Below are 18,326 nucleotides of genomic sequence, written 5' to 3'. Positions count from 1 at the left end.
AGTTATGCCGACCATAAGGTTCAAGATTTGGCTTTCATGGTCGGTGAGCGAGTATTGCTTCGAGTGTCGCCTATGAAGGGCGTGATGAGATTTGGGAAGAAGGGCAAGCTTAGCCCTAGGTTCATTGGCCCGTTTGAGATTCTTGATCGAGTGGGAGAGGTGGCTTATAGACTTGCATTGTCGCCGAGCTTATCAGCCATACATCCGGTGTTTCATGTGTCCATCCTTTGGAAGTATCACGGCTATCCATCCCACGTGTTATATTTCAGTACTGTCCAGTTGGACAAGGACTTGTCTTATGAGGAGGAGTCGGTAGCTATTCTAGACCGGCAGGTTCGTTAGTTGAGATCGAAGAGTTTTCCTTTTGTTCGTGTTCAGTAGAGAGGTCAGCCTCCTGAGGCATCGACCTGGGAGTCCGAGTCCGATATGCAGAGTCGTTATCTCCATCTTTTCCCTGACTCAGGTACTTCCTTCTTCTGTCCGTTCAAGGACGAACGGTTGTTTTAGAGGTGAAGAATGTGATGACCCTCCTAAATGTGAAAATCTGTGAAAAATGATAAATTTTGACTATAAAATGAACTAATTTGACTTTGGTCAACGTTTTGGGTAAAAGGAACCGGACCCGTGATTCGACAGTCCCGGAGGGTCCGTAGGAAAATATGGGACTTGGATGTGTGCCCGAAATCGAATTCCGAGGTCCCAAGCCCGAGAAATGAATTTTTAAAGAAAATTGTTTTCTGAAATGATTTAAAGGTTTTGAAAATGAATTTTGATTAGAACGTTTTGGTATCGGGCCCGTGTCTTGGTTCTGGCACCCGGTATAGCTCTTATATATGAGTGTAAAGCGTAGTGGTTTTTGAACTATTGTTCGTTGTCCAGAAGTTAAAATAAGAGGGGGTTTATATAGTAATCAAAAGCTTAACAAATAAGGTAAGAGATCAATTAAGTAGCAAATCAGGAAAATTTGTGGAATCAATCAACAAGTCCTTCCCTTAATCAAAGGATAATCAAATCAACGGTAAAAGCATGCTAGGTATTTAAGGAAAAGAATCAAGTAAGGTTTGGGTATAGAGTAGGTAATTAGGGGTAAATGAATAGAAGTTTCAATTAAGGAAACAATAAGTAAGAATCAGAATCAGCAAAATACAAACAAGACAAGGGAAAATTAATTAAGGCAAACAATTCAATCAAATCGAGTAGAGAGGTAAGAATCGAAAGTTTAAGGGAAAATGTTCAAATTAAACCAGAAAATAAGGAATTCAGAATAATCAAGGGTTCAATCAAAGAGAAAGTCATGAAAGAGTCAGCAAGTTTAGCATATAAAATAGGGCAAGACATGAATAGTCAGGATTCGACACATAACTTTAACAAAACAAATAGTTAAAACGACACTGATTCAAGGAGAAAGATACATGTTTTAACATGAATAGTCAGGATGAACACAAGCATATAGAATCAGTGAAAGGGTTGAACTAAGAAATTTAGTAGAAACATATTAGGACAAGACAATCACGAGAAATCACAAGAACCCAAAGCAAGAACACAATCAGATGTACCAGTACTCAGAAACCAAACGAAGAACCCCAGAAAATTAGGGCCTTCAGTACAAGTGAGCTAAGGTTGTAGCAGACTTACAAAATCAGTCAAAACATATGAAAAGCAGAAGATCCAACACTAAAAAATCATCAAACATTTTGTAAAACGAAATTCCGGAAACCCTAGTTTAGAAAAAGATGGAAATCACTTAAAAATCATACGATTCTTGTAAAAAATATCAAGGTTGTTGTAAAAATCACATGAAACATCCTCTCAGATCTGTACAGATCTAAGAGGTTCAGAAAAAGAAATTAGGGTTTCGAAGAGAATGCCATAGAGGTGAAGAAACATACTTAGAAACCCATAAATCACAGTCAATATAGGACTATCTTACTTGGAATCACACTGGAATGGCCTGAAACAGGCGAGAAAGTGACCATAGATGCAAGACAACTAGCCCTGGTCCCTTGAGGACTCTGGAGATGGCAAGACTAACGTGAGAGAGGCCATTGGAGGCCTGGGGGGGGGTAGTGAGAAGTCATCGGAGATAGACATAGATGAGTGTCAGCAAGGTTTGACTAGGGTTAGGTTTGAGAGCGTTTGAGATAAGAGAGGGGTTTCAGGGCGGCGGGTGGTGTAGAATGATAAGGTTTGGGGAGGTTTGGTTTATTTTAGGAAGAGTCGTTTGTGGTTGTTGATCTTTATGATCAACGACCGAGATTAAGGGGTATTGGGGGCCGGATCGGGTCTTCAGGGTTTGGGCTGGGTAGTTTAATTAAAAAATTGGGCTGGTATTGGGGTTGGATTGGGGCTGAAATTGAAATACAATTAGGCCAAATTTAAAATAGCCATTTTTAATACTATATAATTTATAAGAAATAATAAATAATTTCTAAAAAATACTTTTGTGTACTAAAATAATTTAAAAATAGTTGTTTAACATTCTAAAAATATAAAAGACCATTTTATGCATCAATAATGCAATTATGCAACAGTAGGGCTATTATCGCAAAGATGTGAAATTTAGCCTAAAAATGTAAATATAATTACAATAAATGCACTAAAAATGTTTAAACACTATTTTGGCATAAATAAAGAATTTAGATGAGTAAATCGCCACAAAAATAATTTGAAAGATAATTATTGAAAATTTTATAAAATAAAAAAAGAAGAAATAAATCAAATTGGAGTTTTTAAAAATTATAGAAAAATTATAAAAATGTTTATGCATGCTTATAACTACATATGTGCTATTTTAAAAGTATATATATGTATTAAAAATATATGAGAAAAAATTGGGTATCAACAGTACCGCGCTATATATATTACGTGGGTCCACCAATAATTCTTCTAGGCTTAAATGGCATAACAATATTTCAACTGGGTATAATGCCTTAAGCTAAGGCGATATATCTCAATAATTGTATCCCCGGACTGGTTTTTGCCTTATTTAAAGAGGTTAAGGATTTTGTAAAAATTCATTCATAAATATTTTCAAGTCTTCTGAAATTAAGTTATTTTTCATTTTGCCATAATGTCTGAAGAGAGAAGAATTAGGATTTTATTATATTAGGGGGGGTGAGTTTGTGGTGGCGAATAATTCAGTAAGCTATAGTTTATCTCCACAATGTGTAAAGTTGCCTAGAAGAAATGCAAGAAATTTGTGTCAACTGAGGCCTAGATTACGATGCCCTCGGTCTCGAAGGGTACATACACGATGTTGACGAAGAAGTTGAAGACAGTGACAATGAAATAGTGCCAGACAGCAACGATAATGGCGAATGACAATTTTTTTTCTTTGGGTGTATGTTAAATTGTTGGACTGAAGTATTAATGCTAAATATCAATAAGACTTAATACCAATGGAAACATAATTTTATTTTTTGGTTATGCAAGATGAACATGTACATACACTTATTACAACAAATTATTGAAATAAAACACTTCGGATATCCTTGATAATTGGGCACATTGGATGAACTTCCACCGGGAGCTGAATTACCACCGCTATCCAAACCAGCTGAAGGACATTTACGATGGTCGTGTCCTGTTTGCGAGCATATGCCACATTTACGCGCATAAACGGTATCACCAACATCCATTTGGTTCTGCATATGCATTTTTTTGCACTTGACGCTGATGCAAAAACTCCTCGTTACACACAATTTTAAATGGTTTCGGTGGCCAATAATGCTCAGCACCCACTGGCTGTAACTATCCACTATAGGTGTTTAAGTGTGCAGCAATACTATATTATTTATCAACATAGCTGGTTGCCGCGAAACCTATATGTTGAAAGCACTTCATGGCATGTGAGCACGGCATGTGGTAGATGGACTATTTCCCACAAGAGAATAACCTTCTGACTTCATTTACGGTGTGTATATTATTCCCCTGATTTTGATGGATAGCGGTGCGAACGTCAAAAATATTTCAATCGTTGCAATACGATAAATTTGAACGCCAATGTTCTCGCCTCCTGTATTTCTCAAATCTTTTCATTGATATTGGCATAAATTCAATACCCTTTTCCATCAATGACGATGCACATCTAGCCCTTTCAACAAACCTCTTCACCATCTGCTTGAATGACATCCGCACCATGGTAGTGACAAGCAATCCACGTGCAGACTTCAACAACCCGTTGAAAGAATACTCTGACACATTTATAGTTAGAATTCTCCATCTTCTGCCACCATCCGCATGCAATGTCCACCTGTCAAGCTCATGTCGCATCAACCAACGATAGGCTCATGGGTCTTCCTGCCTGATCGATTTCATACGTCTCCTAAATGTACACTCTTGGTGATCTGTTGTAGCAATCCACATTAAATCATGCAAATCCTTGTTGGGATGTGCCTTCTGGAAATTGGCCTTCAGGTGCCTTACACAGTAACGGTGGTAGGCATACGGCTCCTACCATGCAGGAAAATTCAATACATAACTTAAAATACCGTCATGCCGATCAGATATTAGACAAAACCTGAATATTGTTTGACAACGTGCTCCTTCAAGTGGTTCAAAAATAGCATCCATGTCTCTTGGCTTTCATTGGCACAAATAGCAAAAGCTAGGGGAAATATACTTCCATTAACATCTACTGCAACAGTGATCAACAACTTAATATCATACTTTTCATAGATATGAGCGTCGTCTATGGATATTACCAACCCACAATGTACAAAACCATCAATTGCTGGTTTAAATGCCTAGAACACATATCTGAATATATGTTCTGGTATTCCCAGACTCCGATCAAGCTTCCATTCAATAATAGTCCCGGGGTTAAAGTGTTGCAATGCGACCATGTACCTGGGTAGAGATGCAAATGACTTATCCCAGTTACCATAAATAATTTCAAACGCACGTTTGCACCCGAGAAATGCCTTTCTTTTGGTAATGGTACACCCATATTCTTGGTGAATATATGTTATACACTCTTTGATCTAGTACCTTATGGACATGTGAAATCAAGACAAGAGAAATCAAGTCAACATCCAAGTTAAATTGATTCCCATTAAATGTGTCTATTTCACAATTGTGGGTGCCAATGTAATACCCACAACCCACATATTTGTTTTCTTCTTCCTCGCATGCAGCATCCAATTACAACCTGTAAACCATCTACAGAAAATAACCTTGTATACATCTGGAGATGACTCTGCTACCATCATCTCACGAACTCTTTTGCGTTGTACATTCGCACCGCCCCGCTTAGCCGCTCAAGAAAAAGCATACCATTTGATAGCATCGCTGCTATAAATTCATCCCACATTATTGTCTGAATTTTGTCAATATCCCTTGTGAGGGAATCCGCATACGACATACTTGGCAAATGATCAAGGTAGGGAATATCTCTTGAATAAAACGGCACATGGGACTCGTACACTTGGTCTAACGGGAGGTAGATCATGCTCCCTCGTTAAATGAGGTTCAGCATTCTCTTCCTCCTCATCATCACCCTCATCAGGGAAGGGTGTGTCATCTCCAGACTCATTGGCATTGTTGTCATAATAACTATTCTCTTCCTGACTCTACGCATCTACCAGATCCCGATTAAATATGTCGTCTTTGGGCAATTGAGTAAGGACAAGACCTTCAAGTTGCTCGTTTTCACTGCACAACCAATAAAATAATGGATTGCTCAAATTGATCCAAACTTTACATATAACTTTATCACTTCACTTATAAATCATAATGTGTCGACATCCCATGATGGACATTATCCTGTTGATGTTGACTCCCAGATGGACCACCATGATCCAACACACCAAAACTAGGCATATTCCAAGTGGATGTTGGTTCATAACTTGTAAAATTCATATTTGGTCGGTATCCCCTGTGGATATATGACTGTTAATACAAATTCAATATATAAAAATATATATATTAACACAAAGGAAAATTGAAGTTTACCACTCGAATTGTGGATCATGTAAAGTAGGAGACAAATTATTTCCTCGCTCCTCATTTGCCCATGGAGATAAGTTTATATCATGCCAAACTCTTTCATCTGGAACCTGTTCGGCTAAAACTGCTCCAAAATAACCACCCAATGACTGAGGGATATCCCTACTTTGCTCAACGTCATTATTGCGAACGTCTTCAGCCTTGGTGTACATTTCCAACAGTTTTATCACAAGAAATTCCCCGTATTCATCCGGAGTCCTCACAAAATCTCTCAAAGTTTCATCGTCTTCGATGTTAAACTCAATATAACAAGCAACTCCTTGCGGAGTCACAGAATACGGATATCTTTCGATTGTTTTAATATTTACCGAACGTTTGCTCACACTCATTTTTTTTATATAACAACGATACCAATATATCGTACTCCATTGTAAGTGGAAACTTAACATGACACTGTAGAGATAAATTATAGCTTACTGAGTTATTCGCCACCACAGCCTAACCTCCCCCCCCTCACACACAATATAATGAAACCTTAATTCTTCGCTCTTCAGATATTATGACAAAATGCAAAATAACTTAACCAAGAAATATTTCAGAAGACTTGAAAATATGTATGAATGGATTTTTACAAAATCTTTAACCTCTTTAGATAAGGCAAAATTCAGTCCGGGGTATAATTATTTGAGGTATAGCGCCTTAGCTTAAGGCGCTATACCCAGTTGAATTATTGTTATGTCAGTTAAGCCTAGAAGAATTATTGGTGGGCCCACGTAATATATATAGCGCGGTACATTATAGCTTTATATATATAGCGCCTTATACAAGGGCACTATACTTAACTGGGCAAATGGCCGATAAGGTATAGCGCCTTTAGCTAAGGCTTTATATATATTTGGGTCACCAATTTTTTTCCATACATTTTGGTTCTTTGAGTCCAAAAAACCACATTTTGGTTTCGGATTCCTTGTTTTTTTTTTGCCTAACACAACTCCACCTAGAACGAAAAAGAAAACAAAGAGAGCAAGTTAGACGTGAGTAGCTATCAGCTATGCTCAAACTTTAATATATTCATGCATGTTGTATAGGGCTGCTTATCGGGCGGATCAGGCAGTTATTTGCACTTAACGGTTCGGCTTATCAGTTATCGGTTTTTAAATGTATTAATCCACTAGCCACCCAATAAGATATCAGGCGGATTGATATCGGTTTAGCTATTATTGGACGTTTATCGGTCTATTTATATATCTTCTATGTAAGTTTACATATTTTCCGGGAGATGCATATGATATTCTTTGACTTTTAGAAAAACAATTATGCAATTAGATGTTTAGTCACTTGATCGGAATTGTTACTGATTTTATCCACTGAATTAATGAGATGCATTATTACCTTAATTAACAGTATAATACAATAGTGAGTGATGACCACTAAGGCACTAACCGGGAAAAATAGAAAAGAAAAGGCATGTATTTTGGCTACCAATACCAACACTTGTTAATGGAAAATTGGGAATTGATACTTGACGCTTGACCGGAGTTATATATATATATATATATATATATATATATATATATATATATATATATATATATATAATTCTTAACGAATTATCCGTTAAGAAAATTGAATAATCCGCCCCCAAATCGATAAGCCATTAATAAAAAAAATCAATCCATTTTTCGTCTGTTAAACCGTTAACCCGATACCAATAAGCCATTAAGCTTCGGGTTCGGTTCGATTTTGAACACCCCTAATGTTGTACCAATTTACCCGAACATAAAATTACATCCACTTCAAATTTATTTTTCAATTAAAGCTTGCGGTTATCATCAGTAGCGTAGCCAGAAATTTTGTCAAACGTGTTCAAACTTAAATAAATCAATAATATTTTTTGTCGATGAAAGGTGTACCAAACTTTATAGATCAAACTATGCAACATTTAGCTAAACAATAATTTTTTTAATAGAACTATAATTTTATAAATAAAATTAGCATAACAAAAAGAAAACATTAGAAATTTTACTAATAAAAGCAAGCATAAAACCAAGAAAAGAGAGAGTCGGGAGGATTTGTAGTTTGCGGAGCTGTTGTTAAAGAAATTTTTGTAGAATTTGAATTTTAAATTATAAAATTATTCGACAAAATAACTTTTAGATACAAAAATACTTTTAAGATTAGTTATTTATTTCTATACAAATTTAAAATTTAAGAGTTATTTTAGTAGAAAATATTTTAGATTGAAAAAAAAAATCAAATAGACCTCACGGTGATCTAAGTTTAGTTTTAGCAAATAAAATAGGTAAAATTTTGAACCTGTGAATAACAAGTTACTTTGAACACCCTGAATCGCTGGACTGCTTCACTCAACTGTGTTAAGGGTGTTTAAAATATAATATGTAACCATGTAAAGTATTATTTAACTTATATACGCAGTATAATTTTTTGGCGGGATAATGCATAAAATCTTCCCCGACCTATGACCATATTGTTAACTACACACCTTTTCTTTTCGGGAGTCCTATTACCCCTCTGAACAATTTTAAAGTAAAATTATTTATCCCTTAAAAAGCTACAACCAGATGCGTGCAAGTGGTGAAATACACGCGCTTGAAATGTGTATTTCTTACTTTACAAAAAATTCATTGTGTTCTCCTTCTTCCTTATTTTCCAATTTACAGATCTTCATTACCATATCCGGCCAAAAGGCAAAAGCCTCATTTGATGTGTTTTATATAATACTTGTTTGATATTATCAAATTTGGCCAGAGAATGAAACTCTGACGAAGAACCTTGCTCCGGCAGAACTCCATTGTTGTTGACGGTTATGATTGTTCGTAGGTTCTTACTGAATCATGCTCGTTTCTCCCTCTAATTGTAGCTTTGTTTATGTTATTAAACATATCTACTTTTGATTTCTGGGTTGATTTTGCGTTGTATTGGATTTTCGCTCTGGCATCTCGACGTTGAAACAATGTCCCCATTATTCGCGCGAGAAGAGGTTTAGAAGATGAAGAACACTAATTAATTAGATGTAATTAATTATTTAATGTCCAATCAAAAGATGACACTTGTACCTGTTAATCAATTTTAAAATTATTTTGTAACTTCCACTTACCCTTAAAAGAGTGTGCACACTCTCTATGCCACGTCAGCACTTAGGGTGGTATTTATTACACTTTAAAATAGTTCAGGGGGTAATATCACCCCAAAAAGAAAAGATGTGTAGTTGATAATATGGTCATAGGTCGGGGAGGATTTTATGCATTATCCATTTTTTGGCCAAAGATGTGCGCTTGACCATCCTTGTGATAGGGTGGCTACGTCACTGGTTAGCATATGTACTTAGGATCGTTTGGTAGATGAGATAAGATATAATAATTCCGGGATTAGATGGAAGATTATTTTATCTCGTGTTTGGTTGAATTCTTGAATTCGGAATTAACAATCTCAGGATTACTTTATACCATATTATGATATTTTCCTATCCCACATTGAAGGTGTAATAATAATTCCGGGATTTTATTTTACGGAATAAAATACTACAATTACAAAGATGCCATTTTTCAAGCCTCTTCCTCCAAAGTCTTTTACCAGAATCAAAGTTATAATTGGAAGTAAAAGTTTATCCTAGCGTATCTGGTATACACCAAACACATATTTTATATTATATCTCATATGTCTTATTTTTGGACCTATGCACCAAATGTCCCCCAATAAAATATATCCACTAAATAATCTCACTACTATTTAATCTCCGTATTATAATTTCATCATATTATAATTTTGAAATAACTTATCCCCTACCATGCGTTCTTTTAGGATGACCAGTTGTTAAGATATCAGGGTTTCTGCATGGAGATACTAAATGTTCTCCGGTATGCCAAACTTAGCGGACTATTAGTGCTCCATTGAATATATAAAGGGTCATTTTACGTCTACCCTCAAAGATAAGGGGTCATATTGGCCTTTAATGGAGAAATTTTATTGTGTGTCTTACGCAACTGACATGAGTTGTGTGAGGCTCCTTTTTGTCTTACAAATTTGTGGACCTCAATCTTATATTTATGGGCTCACAAAAATTTGGGTCCATAAAATTGCGAGACAAAAAAAATATCTTATAAGGCACAAAATAAAATTTTCTATTTGTGTATTATCTGACTCCTTTGACTTTGAGCTTCTGTATGATGTTTCTTTATGAGACATTTTCATAAAATACTGCTGCTTTTAATTTGATTGCTCTATTCTTTCTCGATCCCTGCATCTAATTGCTTGGGCCCTTTTGCTGCCTTGTCAGTTGTCATATGCATTACCTACCTTTAAAAAAATTACATTTATCTTCATTCTTAATGGTCGAAATTGTTCCATTTAGTTACCCTCTTCTCCCTTTAAAAAAACTGTTAAAACACTCCAAGTATATGGATTGAATCAATAAATTATGTAGCTTAGCAAAAAGATGTACATAATTGAGCATACGCCAAAAAATCCTACTGCGGACTGAACGGTAAGAGGGAGAAAAGAAACGAAGAATTAACCCAAATAGCTATCCACCTAACCTATTAAACTAAAAATAGCAAGCAAATGTATAATAAATGCATAATTTATGTATAATTATATGTAATCAATGTGTACAGACTAGAAAAGGTAAACATTGAATCTGACCGACTATTTCTGTAACATTTAGGGGTCGTTTGATTGGGAAATTAGTTATCCCAAGATTAATTCTGTCGGGATTATTATCTCATCCTCCCATAAGGATAAAAATAACACTACAATCCAGGGATAATTAATCTCCGAATTAGTTATACTGCGATTTTATCTCAACCAAATATGAGATAAACTCATCTTAAATTAATTTCGAGATTAATATTTATCTCTCATTAGTCTACCAAACAAGCCTTTAAAGTGGCAATCCTTCATTCCTTCCCTTAAAGAAGAAAATAGAATTCTTCATTCCTTGATCATCGAATACTTGATTTTTCCAGTGTGGAGCCCATAAAAAACCAGTGAAACGGCGCGCCAACGGTCAAAAAAGCAACTGTTGATAATAGAGAAAATTGCGGACAGCTGCTCACCATTTGCTTTCTGCAAATCTTCGTAATCTGCGTGTGAAAAAGTTACTCTTGTTGTAGGACATCAATTCTTTTACATCTATAACCTTCTTTCAAACTAAAAATCCTTAGCAATGGCTAACCAATTAAGATTACCTTTTCTCAGCTTCAACCATCTAACAATATACCTCATTTTGCTACTATCACAATCCCCACAAATTTTCTCAACATGTCGCAATTTCTGTAACAACATTCCTATAAACTATCCATTTAGCATCGACGATGGTTGTGGCGCGCCACAATATCGCCACATGCTAAATTGTTCAGCCACTGATTTATTCTTCCTAACACCATCAGGAAATTACAAAGTCCAATCCATAGACTATGACAAAAAAACTATGACCATTTTCGATCCATCAATGTCTACTTGTTCAATCTTACAACCTCACCACGACTTCAAAATGTCAGAAATTCAATCAGCTATAATCCCACCTTCACCTGACACAATTTTCATCCTCATGAATTGTTCTATTGATTCACCAGTACTAAACCATTACAAATCTGTCTGTTTTAATTTCTCTGGTCATTCTTGTGACGAACTTTACGGATCGTGCACTTCGTTTAAGTTGTTTCATATGCTGTCGAATAGTACACCGGCTTGTTGTTTTACGGGTTATGAGACGGTGAAGTATATGAGTATGGATATATTGGATTGTACGCATTATACGAGTGTGTATAATTCGGATAAATTGGAGGGAGTTGGACCTTTGGATTGGCTTTATGGGATGGAGTTGTCGTTCAGTGTCCCGGATACAGGATGTGAACGTTGTGCTAAATCTGGTGGAACTTGTGGATTTGATGTGGAGACTGAGATGGCACAATGTATTTGTTCAAGCACTAGTAATTCTACCAGAGATTGTGGTAAGGACCGAGACGTAACCCTTTCATCTGCTTTAGCTGGTCTGATTTTAATTTAGGATTTAACTTTACAATTTTTAGACTATCTATTTGTCTTAACAGTGTCTTTTATCTTGCTTTTTTCAGCTGGGGGCAGAGATACAAACTTTGCTGAGAGTTACAGAGCATCCTCATTTCCACGAGTACTGTACATCTTGGCTCTTGGGGCCATTTCTTACCACATCGTATTGAGACGATGAGTCTCTTCTATAACTTCTGTTTTTTTCTTCTTCTATAAGTTGTGTTGATTATTTTTCCTCTCTTTCTGTAGTTTATCTTTCTAAACGAGTTATTACTAATTCACGTTGCCTAAGTTTGGCACTTTTATTGTTGTGTACACTCAAAAAATAAAAGAAAAAACTTATGGTAGCCAAATTGAAATTGTTACCAAAAAACATAGCCCATACACGTGCAAAAGAAAAAACCTTGGCGAAATATTGGAGTAGTTCAGAGTAATGTGGTGAAGCGATTTTCTAAAAATATTTGCTCTTTTATCCATTTTATTTATGTTATATCTAAAATCAATGTTCATTTTCTAAATGGAATTTGTTTATTTATTTTTATTTGTAATATAAAAGGTCAAATATTGATGATGTCCATCTCATTGAAAAAGTATTAGGTATGTGCCTAATAAAAGTTTCTTTGGTTTGGTAGCCAACCTTTTTGACTTGGTTTGGTTTGGTAGCCAACCTTGTTGAATTTTTTTGATTTGGTAGCCAACTTTGTTGAATATTGTAGGTTTTAGAGAGTGAAGCTTTGACTATAAAAGGAGAGCTTCAACTCTCATTTCTTCACACCAACAAAGAGAGAAGGAAAGAGTGAGGTTTCACAGACAAGGTATAAGAAAATAGTCTGTGAGGAAAATAGAGAGTGAGCGATATTGTAGTGAGGTAAGAATATCAAAAGTGGGTTATTTCTTTTGAGTATTGTAGTGGTCTTTGGAGTATTTTACTCGGACCTACAAAGTGTAAAATTTCTTACTATAGTGATATCAGTTGCTCCTTTCGGGACCGTGGTTTTTTCCCTTATTAAAAGGGTTTTCCACGTAAAAATCTTGGTGTCGTTGTTACTCTTTTATTCTTGTTAATTACCGTATCTCGGTGCTACATTATTATTCCGCTTTTATTACCGTGAATATTATTTCTGTGGGGCTCGTTCACCGAAATACTATTCACTATCGGTAGTACTATACTCGGTGAAAAATAAAAATGTCTGGAGTAAAGTACGAGGTAGCAAATTTCAACGAAGATAACGGTTTCTCAATATGACAAAGAAGGATGAGGGATCTGCTCATCTAACAAGGATTACACAAGGTACTAGATGCTGATGCCAAAAAGCCTTATACCATGAAAGCTGAGGATTTGGCTGACTTGGATAAAAGAGCTGCTAGTGCAATCAGGTTGCAATTATCAGATGATGTGGTAAATAACATCATTGATGAAGACACTGCACGGGGAATTTGGACAAGGTTGGAAAGCCTATACATGTCCAAAACGATGACAAATAAATTGTACCTGAAGAAGCAGTTATACGCCCTACACATGGGTGAAGGTATGAATTTTTTGTCACATCTAAATGTGTTTAATGGACTAATCACACAGCTTACCAACCTCGGAGTGAAAATCGAAGAAGAAGATAAAGCCATCTTGCTATTGAACTCGTTGCCATCTTCGTACGATAATTTGGCAACAACCATCCTGCACGGTAAGATTACTATTGAGTTGAAAGATGTCACATCGGCTCTTTTACTCAATGAGAAGATGAGAAAGAAGCCTGAAAATCAAGGACATGCTCTCATCACAGAAGGTAGAGGCAGGAGTTATCAAAGGAGTTCGAACAACTATGGTAGATCTGGAGCTCGTGGGAAGTCAAAGAACCGATCCAAATCAAGAGCCAGAAATTGCCACAACTGTGATCAACCAGGTCACTTCAAAAGAGATTGCCCAAATCCAAGGAAGGGCAAAGGTGAAACCAGTGGCCAGAAGAATGACGACAACACAATCGCCATGGTGCAAAACAATGATAATGTTGTTCTCTTTATAAATGAGGAAGAGGAATGCATGCACCTGTCAGGTCCAGAGTCGGAATAGGTGGTTGACACAGCGGCATCTTACCATGCCACACCGGTAAAAGATCTTTTTGCAGATATGTAGCAGGTGATTTCGGCACAGTGAGAATGGGTAACACAAGTTACTCAAAGATTGCGGGGATTAGTGACATTTGTATCAAGACAAATGTCGGATGCACATTGGTTCTAAAGGATGTGCGGCATGTACCTGATTTGCGGATGAACTTGATCTCGGGAATTGCTTTAGACCGAGATGGATACGAGAGCTATTTTGCAAATCAAAAGTGGAGACTCACTAAGGGATCATTGGTGATTGCAAAGGGAGTTGCTCGTGGCACGTTGTACAGGACAAATGCAGAAATATGCCAAGGTGAATTGAACGCGGCACAAGATGAGATTTCTGTAGATTTGTGGCACAAAAGAATGGGTCATATGAGCGAGAAGGGATTGCAGATTCTTGCCAAGAAATCACTCATTTCTTATGCCAAAGGTACAACGGTAAAACCTTGTGACTACTGTTTATTTGGTAAGCAACATAGAGTCTCATTTCAAACATCGTCTGAAAGAAAATTGAATATACTTGATTTAGTATATTCTGATATTTATGGCCCAATGGAAATTGAATCAATGGGCGGTAACAAATATTTTGTTACTTTTATTGATGATGCTTCACGAAAATTATGGGTTTATATTTTGAAAACCAAAGATCAGGTGTTGCAAGTTTTCCAGAAGTTTCATGCTCTAGTAAAAAGGGAGACGGGTCGAAAGCTAAAGCGTCTCCGAAGTGACAGTGGAGGTGAGTACACTTCAAGAGAATTTGAAGAGTATTGTTCAAGTCATGGGATCAGACATGAAAAGACAGTTCCTGGAACCCCGCAGCACAATGGCATAGCCGAGAGGATGAACCGCACCATTGTGGAGAAGGTAAGAAGCATGCTTAGAATGGCTAAACTGCCTAAGTCTTTCTGGGGTGAAGCAGTTCAGTCAGCCTGTTACCTGATCAATAGGAGTCCATCAGTTTCGTTGGCATTTGGCATCCCAGAGAGAGTTTGGACCAACAAGGAGGTGTCCTACTCGCATCTGAAGGTGTTCGGTTGCAGAGCTTTTGCACATGTACCAAAAAAGTAGAGAACAAAGCTGGATGATAAATCTGTTCCCTGCATATTTATCGGATATGGAGATGAAGAGTTCGGGTACAGATTGTGGGATCCTGTAAAGAAGAAGGTCATCAGAAGCAGAGATGTAGTCTTCCGAGAAAGTGAAATTGGAACTGCTGCCGATATGTCAGAAAAGGCAAAGAATGGTATAATTCCTAACCTTGTTACTATTCCTTCTACTTCTAATAATCCCACAAGTGTAGAAAGTACAACCGACGAGGTTGCCGAGCAGGGGAAGCAACTTGATGAAGGTGTCGAGGAAGTGGAACACCCCACTCAGGGAGAAGAACAACCTCAACCTCTGAGGAGATCAGAGAGGCCATGGGTAGAGTCATGCAGGTACCCTTCCACAGAGTATGTCCTCATCAGTGATGAAGGGGAGCCACAAAGTCTTAAGGAGGTGCTATCCCATCCATAAAAGAATTAGTGGATGAAAGTCATGCAAGAAGAGATAGAATCTTTACAGAAAAATGGCACGTACAAGCTGGTTGCACTTCCAAAGGGTAAAAGACCACTCAAATGCAAATGGGTCTTTAAGCTCAAGAAAGATGAAAATGGCAAGCTCGTCAGATACAAAGCTCGATTGGTGGTTAAAGGCTTCGAACAAAAGAAAGGTATTGATTTTGACGAAATTTTCTCACCTGTTGTCAAAATGACTTCTATTCGAACAATTTTGAGCTTAGCAGCTAGCCTAGATCTTGAAGTGGAGCAGTTAGATGTGAAAACTGCATTTCTTCATGGAGATTTGGAAGAGGAGATTTATATGGAGCAGCCAGAAGGATTTGAAGTAGCTGGAAAGAAACACATGGTGTGCAAATTGAATAAGAGTCTTTATGGATTGAAGCAGGCACCAAGGCAGTGGTACATGAAGTTTGACTCATTCATGAAAAGTCAAACATACCTAAAGACCTATTCTGATCCATGTGTATACTTCAAAAGATTTTCTGAGAATAACTTTATTATATTGTTGTTGTATGTGGATGACATGTTAATTGTAGGAAAAGACAAGGGGTTGATAGCAAAGTTGAAAGGAGATCTGTCCAAGTCATTTGATATGAAGGACTTGGGCCCAGCACAACAAATTCTAGGGATGAAGATAGTTCGAGAGAGAACAAGTAGAAAGTTGTGGCTATCTCAGGAGAAGTACATTGAACGTGTACTAGAACGCTTCAACATGAAGAATGCTAAGCCAGTCAGCACACCTCTTGCTGGTCATCTAAAGTTGAGTAAAAAGATGTGTCCTACAACAGTGGAAGAGAAAGGGAACATGGCTAAAGTTCCTTATTCTTCAGCAGTCGGAAGCTTGATGTATGCAATGGTATGTACTAGACCTGATATTGCTCACGCAGTTGGTGTTGTCAGCAGGTTTCTTGAAAATCCTGGAAAGGAACATTGGGAAGCAGTCAAGTGGATACTCAGGTACCTGAGAGGTACCACGGGAGATTGTTTGTGCTTTGGAGGATCTGATCCAATCTTGAAGGGCTATACAGATGCTGATATGGCAGGTGACATTGACAACAGAAAATCTACTACTGGATATTTATTTACATTTTCAGGGGGAGCTATATCATGGCAGTCTAAGTTGCAGAAGTGCGTTGCACTTTCAACAACTGAAGCAGAGTACATTGCCGCTACAGAAACTGGCAAGGAGATGATATGGCTCAAGCGATTCCTTCAAGAGCTTGGATTGCATCAGAAGGAGTATGTCGTCTATTGTGACAGTCAAAGTGCAATAGACCTTAGCAAGAACTCTATGTACCATGCAAGGACCAAACACATTGATGTGAGATATCATTGGATTCGAGAAATGGTAGATGATGAATCTCTAAAAGTCTTGAAGATTTCTACAAATGAACTTGTCGGCATACACTCAAACTAGAAGACAATGCTACCTCATCTAGATGAATGAGACTGGAGGGGGAGATTGATGATGTCCATCTCATTGAAGAAGTATAGGCATGTGCCTAATAAAAGTTTCTTTGGTTTGGTAGCCAACCTTGTTGACTTGGTTTGGTTAGGTAGCCAACCTTGTTGAATTAGTTTGGTTTGGTAGCCAACCTTGTTGAATTTCTTTGGTTTGGTAGCCAACTTTGTTGAATTGTGAAAAGTGTGTGTAAATTGTCAAATATTGTAGGCTTTAGAGAGTGAAGCTTTGGCTATAAAAGGAGAGCTTCAACTCTCATTTCTTCACACCAACAAAGAGAGAAAGAAAGAGTGAGGTTTCACAGACAGGGTATAAGAAAATAGTCTGTGAGGAAAATAGAGAGTGAGCGATATTGTAGTGAGGTGGGAATATCAAAAGAGGGTTATTTCTTTTGAGTGTTGTAGTGGTCTTTGGAGTATTTTACTCGGACCTACAAAGTGTAAAATTCCTTACTATAGTGATATCAGTTGCTCCTCTCGGGGCCGTGATTTTTTTCCTTATTAAAAGGGTTTTTCACGTAAAAATTTTGGTGTCGTTGTTACTCTTTTATTCTTGTTAATTACCGTATCTCGGTGCTACATTATTATTCCTCTTTTATTATCGTGAATATTATTTCTGTGGGGGTTTATTCCCATCAAATATGACCCAAATCTTCCTGTAAATCTTTAAATTTTATTCAGTTTTCTCTGATATCGCGGCTGACCATTAACACGCCACCAAATGTTCATTATTGTATTGAAATAACTGGCTCCTGAATGCTCATTCTTTTGTTGAGAGTTTTGTTCCTTTCAAATTTAAAAAAGAAAAACAGTTAGATACTAGTAACTATTATTGTGACTCAGTTCTAACCTTTTGAGAGAAAAGGACAGTCTTGTATATACCCTATTTTTTGTTATGATAGAGGTGCACAAAGCTTGAAGATCTTGTATAGAATATTTAAAGCTTTTGACTAAATGCACAGATTTGAAGCAAAAAAGAACTAGTCCTATAAATATTGATATAGAAAAGGCCGACTATATAAAGCCTCACTAACTTAATTCATCATTGTGTAAATCATTATAAATAATTTTTATGCTAAGCATTAATTGATAAATTAATAAAAAGAATAATTAATCGACTATCACAAATTAAAGCTACACTAATAAATTTTTAGACAATATAATATATAACATATAATTTTTTACAAATATTACAGGTGCTTCAAGTTTATACTTTTCTCTTTT

At 36.7% G+C, this 18,326-nt stretch overlaps 1 protein-coding gene across 1 annotated transcript; it reads left to right on the top strand.

The window, feature by feature from the left end:
• The first annotated feature begins 11,062 nt into the window (after window positions 1-11,062).
• On the top strand, window positions 11,063-12,275 carry LOC104212600 (uncharacterized). Its single transcript, XM_009761911.2, has 2 exons — window positions 11,063-11,918; window positions 12,042-12,275. The coding sequence occupies exons 1-2, from the start codon at window positions 11,132-11,134 to the stop codon at window positions 12,152-12,154; spliced, it is 900 nt and encodes a 299-aa protein (XP_009760213.1). The 5' UTR covers window positions 11,063-11,131; the 3' UTR covers window positions 12,155-12,275.
• Window positions 12,276-18,326: the final 6,051 nt, after the last annotated feature.

This window comes from Nicotiana sylvestris, chromosome 1 (genome assembly GCF_000393655.2).
Source record: "Nicotiana sylvestris chromosome 1, ASM39365v2, whole genome shotgun sequence".
NCBI classification, from domain to species: domain Eukaryota; kingdom Viridiplantae; phylum Streptophyta; class Magnoliopsida; order Solanales; family Solanaceae; genus Nicotiana; species Nicotiana sylvestris.
This window is presented reverse-complemented; position numbering and strand designations above follow the sequence as displayed.

Coding starts and splice junctions, on each gene's coding strand:
- LOC104212600 (XM_009761911.2), top strand. CDS start 11,132: ATGGCTAACCAATTAAGATTACCTTTTCTCAGCTTCAACCATCTAACA. Junction 11,919..12,041: donor TAATTCTACCAGAGATTGTG/GTAAGGACCGAG, acceptor TGCTTTTTTCAG/CTGGGGGCAGAGATACAAAC.